Below are 13619 nucleotides of genomic sequence, written 5' to 3' on the forward strand. Positions count from 1 at the left end.
AAAACACAATTGTAGCGCACACTCAACACGTGCTCCCTGTGTGGCCAGTGCTACAGATTTAACACACGGGCTGCAGAAAATAACAGCGTCACTGTCACAAAATTCATGGTTCATGAGCTTCCCTACAATGAGGAAATGCAAGTGGTGGAGCTGTTACATTCTAGAACTTCTGTCCCCAGAGCCCACACGGGCAGGCACTGAACTCCAGGTTTATATGTAGTTTAAAGGGACTTCACTTCTGTGGAAGCTAAGGACAGACCAGGGTCCCCTGCAGGGTCAGCTGCTCTGATTCCACCACGATTCTGAGTGTCTCTGCATCAATAGTGAGCGACAATTCACGTGCACACCTACAGAGCATAATCAGTGAGGCTCTTTTGTGTGCACACACATTTATTTGCTTATTTTAAACGCCTCCATGTGTTTAATTTTTACGAAAAAAAAATAAAAAAGCTTAGGGGTCTAAAAAGTCAAGACCTCAGGCTTCCTCCACCGGGGGAGAAGACATGGATACAAGCAAAGCTAGTAGCAGAACAACCGAGACACGTACTGTTCTTGTCTCGCTGTCCTCACGCTCAGGGTTCACCTTCACAGCGATCGTCGTGATCATTCCGACCATCTCTGGGGGAGGCACGGTGTTCTCGGGGATCACCTGAGGGTTTTCAAAGTAGCGGTTCTACAGAAAAAGAAGAGAAGTCATTTTTTCTAAAGTCAAACACAACATTCCTCTTAATAAAACACGCCTGACGTGGGGCGGGAGGGACGCTCAATGTCCTGCCCATGTATGCAACACCAACCCCACAGTACTAGGAGGCCCCTTCCTTCAGGGCCATGAAGATAACACAACACAGTCTCCACCTCCGACAACAGAGAACAGACTTGCCCATAGCACTCTCTACTAGTGTTTCCTGGCTGACGGAAGAGGAAAGGTGTGCCACGTTGCACTGTTACCTCAGTGGAGCAGGATGCAACCCAGCTCTCTAGTGATAAGAAACCAGGAGCTGGTCCCTACTGAATTAACTTCCCAGTCTCCTAAATAAGGTCAGATATGCAACAGAAGCAAAGTCCAGGAGACATTTTAAAAAGCCAGGAAGGACCTCACTGGCATCCTTAGTTCTCAGTGGAATTTGGGCTGCATGTTAAAAAAAAGACAGCTTCGTATGAAAAATAGCTCTTTGATCAAAACAGTAGCTGACACAATGATAACTCGATAACTTAGAAGGCAATGTAAGTTTTATACACTACTAGCATCACCGACTCAATGGACATGAATTTGAGCAAACTCCAAGAGACAGTAGAGGACAGAGGAGCCTGGTGGGCTACAGTCCATGGGGTCAAAGAGTCAGACATGACTTAGCAACTGAACAGCAGCAGCAGATTAAAATCCTTAGAAAACAAAAAGTCAATTTTACCATCTGTTAATTTTTTAAAAATTCAAGCTTAAGAAAACCCTTACAGTAGAAACTCTGAAACAAACACATTTATGCACAATGATCTTATGCGACAGCATTACTGGTGGTAGCAAGGAATTGAAAAATGCGGGGAACCGGGGAGAAGGCCAGAGTACACGAACACGGCAGAGTTATCGGTCGCTCAGAACTACGACGGCCAAAGGGAGAGCCCTGGAGGATGTGCCCCACTGTGACAGCGAGTCCTTGCAGTGGGGGGTGGGAACGGGGAGCGAGGGGCGCTCCTCTTCCACTCCACACACTTGAACACGGGCGGCCCTGCTCAGAAACAGTTCTTTCAAGATACGGAAAAATTTTAATAACACAGAAAAATGCTGCAAGTATACACCACTCCCTCAAAAGCTTTAACACCGAGTGCAAACCATCTCTACAAAGCACAAAGTGAAACTCGAAACAGCAATGTCGATGGTTGCTTACAAGTAAAAGGATAATTATGGACAATTTGTTTTCCTTTTTGTGATACAAAACTTCTATAAAAATATACTGCTTTATGTAAAAATGCAGTATTTAAACAATGAAACCAAAAAGACTCTCTTTTTGAAGTGGCTAATTTATCAATCGCTATCTGGGAGATGGTGAAGGACAGGGGAGCCAGGCATGCTGCAATCCACGGGGCCACAAGCGTTGGACACAACTTAGTAACTGAACAGCAACAATTTATCATCCTAGATTTTGACTAAACTAAACGTTTCTCATTGTAAAATTAGCACCCCTCCAATTATTCTTTCAACCCTTTGGAATAAGGAAGGCATAAATATAAATGATAAATTCAAAATAATATAAAAAACAGCATACCACTACTTTTGGAAGCTCCTTGTAAATCTGTTTCACAAAATCCAAAAAATGATGAATCTACAAAAAAAAAAGACAATATAAAGATATTTGTAAACAGAAAATGCTTACAGTAAGAAAAATATCAATAGTCTCCATATATAAGATCTCATGAAACAAGCAAGAAAAATGCCAGACTCAAGATACAAATAGGCAATGAGTGTGAACATGCAGACCAAAAAAAGAAAAAGAAGCAAAGACTGATAAACAGAAAACAAGCTTTCTAATTCAGGGAGAGCAAAGGAATGAAAATGATAATAAATGCCACCTCCTGTCTTTCAAAAACTAGTAACAGCACGAGCTGGAGGGAGTGAGCCGGGGAGACTCCCTTGCACCGAGGTTCACAGGCTGCTGAAGCCCTCTGGACACCAGTGGGGCAACCCAGCTCAGAGGCATCAGGACGTGACACCTGCGACCTGGGGGTCCTACTGCTACAAACTCAGTCTACAAAGTAATTTGAACTGTACACAAATACTAGGTTACGGTCATGAAATAAAAACTTTGACATACCCTAAATATCCGAAACTGTAAAAGATTATTATATACCCATTATAAATTAACTTTACAGAACATTCTTTATGATTGGGAAAACACATACATATAAAGCAAGGGAAACAATCAGGATGTGATATGTTATCCACAGTAGAATTACAAGACAGACAGACACGTAAGGTGGGAAAAAGAAGAAAGGAAATTCAGAGTGAAAAGTTCGCACAGCAGAAGGAATCCGTCAGTACACTTCATAAATGCCATCAGAATAAACACTTACTTCCTGGGTGATGGGCGGCCTGAACTGCTTGTGTAGTTCAATAATTATTCTTAGACAAATAAGAACGTTTTCTTCATTTTCCGTCTTAAAAGAAAAAAGCATTTAGAAGAGTTATATCACTGAAAACTTAACTTACTGAAAAGAGTAAAGAGTATTTCCTCAGCATTTTTTGCATATACACCCTCCATCAACCCACTTAGATGTGATTTGCAGAAAGCTGATAAACCCACAGAACACAGCTGACCCAGACAGGTCGTGTTTGTGGCCTCTGGTGACCACTTGAAGGTACCCACCGGCAGGTTCTGCCAGAGTCAGCAGATGAGTAACCAGCAAGTCACACTACAAACCAAGGTCTTAACAACAGACACGTCTCCCTGCTTGCAAGGATTGCCAGAAGAACAATAGCTGAGCACCCCGCGTGCACTGGGCCCTGTGCTAAGACGACACACATCACGGGAGTTGGGGTGTCATCCACATCCTAACAGAGGCAGCTACGGCGCAGGGCAAGAGGAATGAGGCTGATGTGGCAGAGCCAACACACGGCAGAGCCAAGACCTGAGACCAACGCTACGTCCTCCCAAGCTCATCTTCCCAAGGGGCCCAGAAGCGTGACAGAATGCTAAACATGTCAAGACTGAGGACAGCAAGAAAACGGTTCCAGAAGCTAGCTGAGTAGGTACCACATGGATTAACCCAAGAATCTGAGCAACTCTCCATGGTGACCGTGTGCCTACTGTGCCTGACACACAAACACAGAGGCACAAGGCCAGTGGCCCCCGAGCTCAGAGTCTGCCAGCCACCACCCACCATGTCGAGTCAAGCCCCCAGTGACTCCAAGGAAGATCTTCACTTAATAATCCTTCTTAGTAATCCGGCTGGCAAAGTGGGAGAACACAGGCAGTTAAGAAAATTTCTATTTGTGAAACAGAATTTTACTGAAAGAGAAACCGTTGTTTACAGACAGGATTTTACTGTAAGAAAATCACTAAAAGCTTTCAAAGTGGCTAAATGAAAAGAATTCTCAAAAGTTACCTCTAAAAAGCGAAACATCACAGACAAAACATTTTTTGTGTGAGGACGAAGATGCTCATTGGTTGGTATTCTATGAATTATTTCAAGAACAAGCTTCCGCAGTTGCTGTTGAAGAGAAACAAAGGTGTAAATACGAAACCCTTCCAAGAGTTCCAAGATCATGTTTTGCATCCCATAAGCGTCCCACACGCCTGCCCCCAGCACTGGTAGCCACCATGCTACAAGATGGAGCCCATTCTACAAACAGTGCGGCAAATCATTTAAATGTAATCCAAAGCATGTACTACAAACTGGCATTTTCTGTATTTCTGTAGCTGTGTACCAAGTCAAGTAAGCCAAATTTTCTTTCACACCTCATCATCACTGCCAGCAGAAGGACACTAGTGAGTGCAGCGGGTGTGAATTTAAGACAAAAAAGCGGAACACCAAAGAAACTTCACTGGCCATCTCCCTGCATGATCTCAGTTCAGCTCCTGGGACGAGCTGTCCAGTTACCTCGGACCCAACCGCTAATCGTATCGCAGGCTGTGCCAAGCTTTCGTGATTTTGTCTACAGAACTAAGAACCTGAACGGAGCTCAGAGGGACATCTCGAGCTGTCACCACACAAGAATGTTTCATTCCGCAATTCACTTTCACTGGAGCTGTGGTAATTTTTAAAATTCTTTTTTAAGAGATACAAGCTGAAACATTTATAGAAAAAAAAAAAGATGACGGGGCTGTTTTAAAATGATCAAGGTCAAAGTGTGTGGGGGAGGTGCAAAGAGGAGGCGGGGTATAGATAAAACTGGGCAGAGTCACAGGAACTGAAGATAGTGTGAGGCTAGAGCTGGGCACCAGGCGTGCGGGGGGTTGTGGTATTCTCCCCTCACTTGTATATACGGGTGAACTCGGCTACAACACACAGCCCACGCATGCGCGCGGGTCAGCGAGTGTGGAGAGGGTAAACGGTCAGATGGCCACGAGGAAATAAAACCAAGACATCTACCTGAGGAGGCGACGGCCTTGGGCAAAGGGACCCTTATCTGACAACACCGCTCTCATTTCTAAGGGCAGCCGTAGGTGTCCAAGTTGTTTTCATTCACAAGGGCTGGGGGCCCTGCAGCAGCACCTTCTTCTCCGGAACAGCTTACCTGGGCTGGTTTCTCCTGAAGAAACTGAACTTCTCCATCTTGAAGAAACGTAAGGAACCGAGGGATGATATGTTCCAGGAACGTGGAATACTGAGGAGAGGAGGTCACATTCTAATCACGGAAAGAAAAGAAAACCCCCGTTAAGGTCTGTGTACATATAGTTCTGTTGCAAATTCACATGTCACCATCATCTCGAGAAACATTCTGGGAGAGCTGCTAGCAATTTTTAAAACTTTCAGATGCTTTAATGATAACATCATTTGAAATAAGTTGCCTGCTGCTTCTGAAATCCACTTCAAGAGAACTAAATGCCAACGTTTACTGCTCAGCCTAGAAAAGTGGATGCTGTGGAGAAGGTTCACTTCGCAGCCTGCCGGGGCTGACTCTGCCACCCTCTACGGAGACTTGATCTGAGTCTCTTCATCTGGAGAATGAGGGGCCTGACCACACTAAAATCTAAAATTCTAGCTGATCAGTTAGGTTGATATGAGTTAGACGAACATCACGGGTGTTAAAAGCAAACTAGGAAATGAAACTGCGGTCTGGAGACAGTGAAGTCAGATGGCGACCAGGGCAGGGTCCGGCCCCACTCAGCAAGTATAAACCTGGGACAAGCACCTGACCTCCTGGGCCTCAGCGTCCCCACCTGCGAAGAGGCTCCCATCTCCTGCCTTATGGAACCATGTGAAGAGTACACGAGCTGGTACAAGTAAAGCTTTCCACACTACTTATGGTAAAGGCTCAATGTCCCTTCGTTATCATTTACAGCTCCCCTGTGCCTTTTACTCTTTCTCACTCAATCCTCACCATGACTCTCTAAGTATTTTGTCCATTTTCACCAATTAAAAAAAAAAACAAAGCTCAGACCTTGCTGACTGTCAGAGTCACAAAGCTCTGGAAAATGGATTCCACTTACAAGTATCTAACACCCAAGTGCTAGTCTCTCTTCCCCTTGAAGGCCTCACCTGCACATTCAACACACGCTCCTATCACGTGCTCAACGGGGATAAAATGAGGAAGGCGGCAGGTAGAGCTCATGTCTTTGGAGTCGGGGGAGGCAGCAGTGTGGTGGAGAAGACAGGTAATCAAGAAACGATCTGATCACACGAAATTATGATGGGGGAAGCGCTGGGCTGGCAACTAAGGGAACCTGACCAGCGAGGCCTAACTAACTGGATGGAACCAACGGCAGAGAACACCCTCCGAAGAAGGGATGTGGCTATGAAACCCTAAGAGGCCAGCAGGGGTCAGCCACGGGACAAAGTGGGAAAGGTTCTAAGAAAAACACACACAAAGGCACAAATTGATGAGAACTTTTTAAAGTTTCCACGTGGCAGGGATGGCTGTACAAGAGGGAGGCACTGGACTTTTACTATCGTGAGTCTGAGAAGCCCATGGGTTGCAACTAAATGTGTCTGGCGCTGCAGATACTGATATGGGAGAGGACACAGGTCCAGGGTTGTCTGCTGCCTGAGGAATCTATGAAGGAGGAAATACAGGCAAAACACAGAAAACTGTGTTTCGCCATAGGAACAAGGACAGAGCCACTGTTCCTGGAATACACACCCGAGCGCTAGTCTCCCAGGGCCAAGTTCAACTCCAGGGGCTCTGAGCCTGCAGCACGTTGGGCAAGGGGGCACCCCCAGGAGCTGGCAGCAGTCTGCAAATCCATGGGGGACAAGAACTGTGCTTGTCACTTTTCACCCCCAACATCTAACTTTTATGAAACACACCCATTCAAGGATTCAAGGAAAAGAGGGTCAGAGTCAAGTTGGAACATTATCGAGGTTATCAAGAAAGCCAGGTCATCTACTCATCAGCCCACAGCATCCAGATTCCACAGCCTTCAAAGCATCTTGAGTGTCAAATTTCTCCCACAGGACAGATGCAACAGGTTGCTCAGTTATGCCAGGATTTCAACTCAGCCCACAGCTTTTCAATCCACAGGAATGTCCTCCACGATTTCTACCTTGAATGTTTCTCTATTTTCTGTTAGGAGAGACAGCCCCTGTGATACTTACTTTGCTTGGAATCTTATCCCTAAGTGGTTAATGAAATGAATTTCTAAGATTCCTCAAACTCTTGCGAAGTCTTCATTTCACTCATTTCATGTAAATATTTAGTTCTGGGATAGGAGTGGTGGTAATTTAGAATTCCAAGTGTTTCATTCTTTGAAGGACTCGGTCATCTGAATTTCATTTAAGCTAAATGTCTATCAGATAGATTTCAAAAGGCATTATTTGGAAAAGCCCAAAGTGCTTTTCATTCTGCTAATTTAATTGATGCATCTGAGACCAAAGTGGGAACTGACTTGCTAACTGCCAGACTCTTGCCAACAGGAGAGGAAGGGATGAGACACTTCACTGGAAGAGCCCCCTGTGCCCATGAGGCCCGGCCCACCTGCCACTCCTGCAGCATCGCAGGCGGCGCCGTGGTCTCAGCCTCTCAGGTAAACCTCTGAGGGCTGTGGTTCTGTGCACAGGATGCAGAATGCAGGCCTTTCCTGTTCTACTCCCACCTCTCTTTTCGGTGTTTTCTTTTTTTTAACAGTTTGCACTAATAATGGAAGAGAAAGCCCTTTCATTCAATCTCTAAATATCTCAGGATTTTTTTTTCCACCTCAGTACAAGGCAACACGTTCTTAAAAACATCTATTTAACACAGAACAAAACCAAACAATTCCCATACCAAACAAAAATACCATCCATTACTATAGATAGTAAGGTATCGGATTCAATCCCACTAACATTCATCTCATGTTTAGTGATTCAAATGACAGACTAGGAAACATTTTGTTCTTAATAATCATATTAGCTCTGTGAGAAAGGTTTACCATCCCCACATTAAAACCAAGAAAGTGGCTTTCTCTTTGGCCTATGAGACTGACTGGCACCAGACTAACCGTCAAGCTGGACAAAATATAGATAACAGTTTTGGGCGCTGGATCAGAGGCAGAGCAAGGCCGTGATCTCCAGAAGAGGGGGAACTCACCATCCGCACCCCACCTCGACCCTCTGCCTGGGTCCCATTTCCTGAGTGGGCTCAGGAGGCCAGAGCCCAAGGTAAGCACTGTGGTCCTGCTGAGCTGAGGAGCAAACACAGAGTTTGCAGCAGCCAAAGTGGCTGGAATCTGCAGGGCAAAGCCCCAAAGGAGAAGGAACTACAGAATGGGGGTGTGGATGGTCTCCCCAGAGTTCTGGACAGAGCACTGGGCTGTACTTCTGGTGAGGGAAGGTAAGACTGCCTGAGGCTTGCCAGGGAGTGGAGGCTTGAGAACTGAGAAATAGAGAGATGTCAGAGGTCTAGCAACGTTAGAGGATACTGGGGGTCCAGCCTCGACACAGTGCAAAGACCTTAACACCTGGAGACACTTCAGACACTCAGCTGATGAAGGACCACGCCCCCGAGGAAGGCCTTGTTTAGCCCCAACCCACAGAGTCTAAAATCCATCTCCAGTGAGAGCCACACCGAGATGGGGTTCAGAGGTTGAAGCCTACCAAGTCAGAGGGACTTGGGAAACCCCTTGGGCTTTCCACAGATCCTCTCGAGCACAGTGTAAAACCAAACCTCTACAAGTTCACTGAGATCGGCCAGCATCTGCACTGCTGACTACAGTACAAATATCAACTCTTCAAAGGGAGGTGAGAGAACCAAGGTCCCCTACATTTCACACACAACATCTGGTTTACAATCAAACCTACCAGATATGCAAGGAAGCAAGGTAACGTGACCCAGAGTCAACAGAAACCAATCTTGATACAGCCCAAATTTTATATTTAGCAGAGACTTCAAAGCAGTTACTATAATAAATACGTTCAAAGTATAAAAGGAAAATATGGTCTCAATAAATGAAAATGAGGAATCTCTGCAGAGAAGTGACATCTAAAGAAGAACCAAATGGAAATTACAGAAAGTACAGTGACTAAAACTTTAAAATTAAAAAATACAAATAAACTGAAATTTTAAAATAGCATCACAGAGATTGGAGATGACAGAAAAACAGCCACTGAATCTGAGGACAGATCAGAGAACAAAGAGGGAAAAGATGGAAGAAAAATGAATAGAATCTGAGCGACCAGTATAAAATATAAAGCTGTAGAATGTAAGACCCAGAAGAGAGAAACCGAGTCTCAGAGAAGTTATAGACAGGAGAGCCAAAACTGAAAGCCAGCACTCATTCCACACAGTAACATACTGTCCATTACCTAACATAGCAAATCTACAACAGAAGTCTGAGTGTATTCTGAAAGCATACGCCTAGGAGAGGTATATGGTATTTGAAAAGTGAAAAAAAGGCCAAATAGCTAAACAAAACAACATTCTTCAAAACTGTTTGGGGCTCACTATCACTAGTGTGAAGACAGTGGACAACGCTGTACAGATTTTCAAATTTAAATTTTGAAATACAACACATTACATGAACCAAGAATACAACTGTTAGGTGACTAGTGAAAAGACTAACAAGGCAACTGTAGCAAAGCACACGTATCTATCTCAAAATGAAAAGGTATAAAAATATAAAGCTCATACCTCAAAATTTTCACTAACCTCCTGCATCATTTTTAACTTTGTTTCATCAGCTGTAAATAACAAAACAAATGGTCAGGTAGTTGAAATTATGTTAAGGGTTTTCCTAAAAATTACTGGATTTAATAATTTAAGAGAAGCAATCAGATCTTATCAGTTTGACTGTCATGGTCCAAAAGCAGGCAGGTAACTAGTTCCCTACAACCAGTCGCACGCATTCGTACTCCCAGACACACATGTGCATGCACAGACAAGGATACACACACACACACACACACACACATGCCTCTTTGGAGCTCCAGCCAGTAATGCTCATCACTTTGCTTCTTCACAAGGCAGAGAATGGGAAAGTTAGGATAAAAGTTAATGTTACTACTTATCTCAGTGTGGGCATCATCTAAACAGAGATGACAGGGTCACATCAACACATTTCTTAATGACAAAAAGGATCAACTCACGTGTGTTTACATCTGTGAGAGCTGCCACAAACTGAAGGTATTTTTTCATCAGAGTGGTCTGGTCAACCACTGCGGCCCCTTGTGTTGCAACAAATGCCATTTTTCTTTTTAGTTAGTTTGTTTCTCAAGAGAAAAGTATGTCCATGAGTTCACCCAGCCTACGAAAAGAAGCACATGATTAGCTAACTTATTGAGAGCATAAATTCACAGTCTCTAGGAAAATCTTATCTACATGCCTGTGTTAATCTAAATACTTTGCCATTAATTCAGAAAACAACATGACTCCCTCTGCTTTTTTTTGGAAAGTAAAAGTTACCAAGTCCGTTCTATTCATTTCTAAACACGACTTTTATATACAGATGCTTTTCTTTCCTAGAGTATGTCCATCTTTTCCTAGGCGAGGGGTCAGCAAATTCTCTGTAAAGAGCCAGACAGTAAATATTTTGGATTCTGTGGTCTGTCACAACTCCTGAGCTCTGCTATAGCCACAAAACAGCCATAGACAACCTGCAAATAAATGAGCATGAAATTCATAAACCTTTGACTTATGGACATTGAAACTTGAATTTCACTTGAAAATTGTACCATGAAACATTATTCCTCTTTTGATGCCCCTCCAACTATTAAAAAAAAAACTGTAAAAATCATTTTCAGTTTCTGTGCTGTATAAAAGCAGCCACCAGGCCGGATGCGGTCACCAGCTGACTGTGGTTGGAACCACTGTGGGTGGCCCCAACTTCACTGTGCAGTAAAATCAGCAGGTACCAAAGGTGGTCTCCCAAGCACCAGGCAGAGAGGAGCCCTGGGAAGCTGTCAATTTTGTTCCTACCCGGGCACATGTCAGGCACTCAGGAAACACTCCTGGGATGAATGCACAGGTGCTTCCAAAAAGCATCCCAGTGAGCTGGAAACAGGTGTGGATGACCACACTTTGAGCACTGCAACTCCAGGTGGAAAAACAGGAGACCTGGTTCCTGCACTGAGCCCTACCGAGAGAACCTGGTGCACCTGCTTTTATCCATCCTCCCTGCGTGAACACCGTGCTCGTTTCACTCTGCACGAAGGTGCAGTTTCAGGACTCGATTTTCTTTCTTCCTTCAACAAATACACCACGAACTCCCCTGCAGGCCCTTCCACGGCCCTGCCTCCCGGCTTACACTCCCCTGCAGCTCCCACTTCTGCGCCCCACAAGCGATGGGGACCATCCCCCCGCCCCCAGAGACCGAGAGAGAGCCCCTTCCGGCCCGAGGCTCCAGGCAGGAGAAAGCACTAAGCGGAACCAGGTGGAGGGGATCCCGCCGGCCGCGCCAGACGAGACCCGACTTCGGGCTTCCTCCTCACTTCCCCACCCCGAACCCCACCCCAGGGGGGACCCGAGACTCGGGGTCACGGCCTCCCCGTGCCCAAGAAACTTCGGGGAGCGGGGTGGGGCGTGCGTGCCCAAACTTTTTAAAAGGCTCGAATCCCCCCACCCTCTTCACCGAAGGCATCAAATTCTCCCATTGCCCGGGCCCGGAGTTGGGGGGCGCCCCTGAGGGGAAAACCTCCCATCCCCGCCTTGAGGGTCGGAGAGCAGCTCCAAGAGCCGGAGGCCGAGGGTCCGAGCCTGGCCTGGGTCCCGCCGCCGAGTCCCGGCCCACGTTCGGGGCTGCGGGTCGGAGTGGGGGTGTTTCGGGGTGTGGGGGCAGCCCCCCGAGCCGCCGCCGCCGCCGCGCCCGCTCGCGACAAACGGCCCCGCCCCGCCGGGCCAGAAGGGGCGCTGTCGACGCCGCTACCTTCGCTCCGTGCGCCCGGCCGGGGCGAGCCAGGCGCCTGCGTGCAGGCCGAGAGCGGCGCGGCCGGCCCGGGGGTACGGGGGGGACACGGGGACCCCCAAGCCCGCCCTCCTCTCGCCCCGGCCTCAAACGGCTCGCGGCTCCGCTCCGTGGGTCGCCGTCCCCGGACGCCCGGTGCCCCCCTCCCAGCGCCGGGCTACGGCGCGCGCCGAGGGCCAATCCCCGCGCCGCTCGCCCTCCGCCGTCCCGCGCTCTGCGCGCCCCGCTGCCCCGCCGGCCGCGCCGCCCGGCCTGAGCCCCGGCGTGGGGGGTGGGCGGTGCGGGGGCACTCCAAGGGCGCTCGGAGCCTCTCTCCGTCGCTCCGCGGGCTGCCGCGCCCGCAGAGGCCTCCTCACGCCCGGGCCCCGCCGGAGCCGCCGCCGCCGCCGCCGCCGCCGCGCGCGCGCCTCCCGGGGCAGTTCCGCCGCCCTCTGGCGCAGCCCCGCCCTGGTCCCCGCATTTACCCCGACCTCGGCGGCCGGCCGCCCGCAGCCCCGGCCCGCAGAAGCCCCCGGCCGAGTCCCCGTCTCCGTCGCGCCGCGCGGCGTGCAGTCCCGCCCCCGCTTAAAGCCGCCGCGCCGGCCGCCCGAGGACTAGGCCCGGGCGCACCGCCCTCCAGTGGGTGCGGCCTGGGCGGGCGGCGGGAGCGGGGAGGGGCGTCACGCCCGGGTGGGCTCGGACCGGCGCTTTTAAGCCTCTGTCCACTGGGGCGGGGCTGCCGGCCCGGCGCTTTTAAGCCTCTGTCCGCTGGGGCGGGGCTGCCGGCCCGGGAGGGAGGGGCAGGCAGGTGACCGGCGTCTCTGGGCTCTTTCTGCCCTGAATGGCTTCCCCGGAGCCAGGCAGCTGGGGAGGAGGGACGCTTGCGGGGGGCGCTGCAGCGGGGGCGGTGGGGGCACCCTTAGCAGGCGGCGGACGGGCCCAGGAAGAGGCCAACCCCAACGTGGCAGGCTGGGCGGGGTTTTCTCCTTCGCCGGCGTCCTGGGGGTCCTTCTGAGTCCGGGGAGGGGGAGGAGGTAAGGAGGGTCTTTGGGAAGGACAAAGGTTGCAGACGGACGGAAACCCTGGAAGCATAGGGCAGCCCAGGTGTTCTGCCTGGAGGTGGCTGGCCTGGTCGGTTGCTGCAGCTCCATCACCCTGAGGCTAGACCTCAGACGAGGCGGAAGCCTTGGACCAGAGCAATGATAACAGGGAGTGAAGGCCCTGGCGCCCTGGCGTGGGCTGGACCTAAAGGTCCTGGAAGAGAAACGTACCATCGGATCTCACCTATAGACTCCCATCTTTGAGAGTGGTTGAACGATGAGCTATTCCTGGAAACGTGTGGTTAGCGTGTTAGATGCACAGAGCGCCAAGTGATGACCTGACCGACCTCCACCTGCTCCGTGACCTGGCTCCACCTCCTTTTTTTTGACAGTACTTCCCCGTGACCCCCAAACCCCCCATCATCATTAACTCACCAAAATCTTTGTGTTCCCTTCTCAGAGGGATACATTTCACACCTGGTAATAAACAGAGCTTGCAATTCCTGCAAGATATCCTGTTCAGAGACATGCTTCTTGCTTTTGTTTAACGTTGCCTCTCAAGAACAAGCCT

At 48.8% G+C, this 13619-nt stretch overlaps 1 protein-coding gene across 6 annotated transcripts in view; it reads right to left on the reverse strand.

Annotated features, from left to right (window-relative positions):
• Nucleotides 1-12595, reverse strand: part of LOC120880122 (transformation/transcription domain associated protein) — a 90157-nt gene extending 77562 nt beyond the window's left edge. For all 6 annotated transcript variants that reach the window (XM_040263283.1, XM_040263291.1, XM_040263310.1 and 3 more), the window contains exons 1-8: nucleotides 12494-12595; nucleotides 10216-10373; nucleotides 9761-9810; nucleotides 5231-5341; nucleotides 4099-4203; nucleotides 3067-3150; nucleotides 2262-2318; nucleotides 548-673 (exon numbers count right to left, since the gene is read on the reverse strand). In XM_040263283.1, the coding sequence (XP_040119217.1) occupies nucleotides 548-673; nucleotides 2262-2318; nucleotides 3067-3150; nucleotides 4099-4203; nucleotides 5231-5341; nucleotides 9761-9810; nucleotides 10216-10315 (633 nt within the window). In that variant the 5' untranslated portion in view covers nucleotides 10316-10373; nucleotides 12494-12595. The remainder of the gene's footprint in view (nucleotides 1-547; nucleotides 674-2261; nucleotides 2319-3066; nucleotides 3151-4098; nucleotides 4204-5230; nucleotides 5342-9760; nucleotides 9811-10215; nucleotides 10374-12493) is intronic.
• Nucleotides 12596-13619: the final 1024 nt, after the last annotated feature.

The sequence above is a fragment of the Oryx dammah genome, unplaced genomic scaffold, assembly GCF_014754425.2.
Source record: "Oryx dammah isolate SB20612 unplaced genomic scaffold, SCBI_Odam_1.1 HiC_scaffold_2, whole genome shotgun sequence".
In the NCBI taxonomy this organism is placed as follows: domain Eukaryota; kingdom Metazoa; phylum Chordata; class Mammalia; order Artiodactyla; family Bovidae; genus Oryx; species Oryx dammah.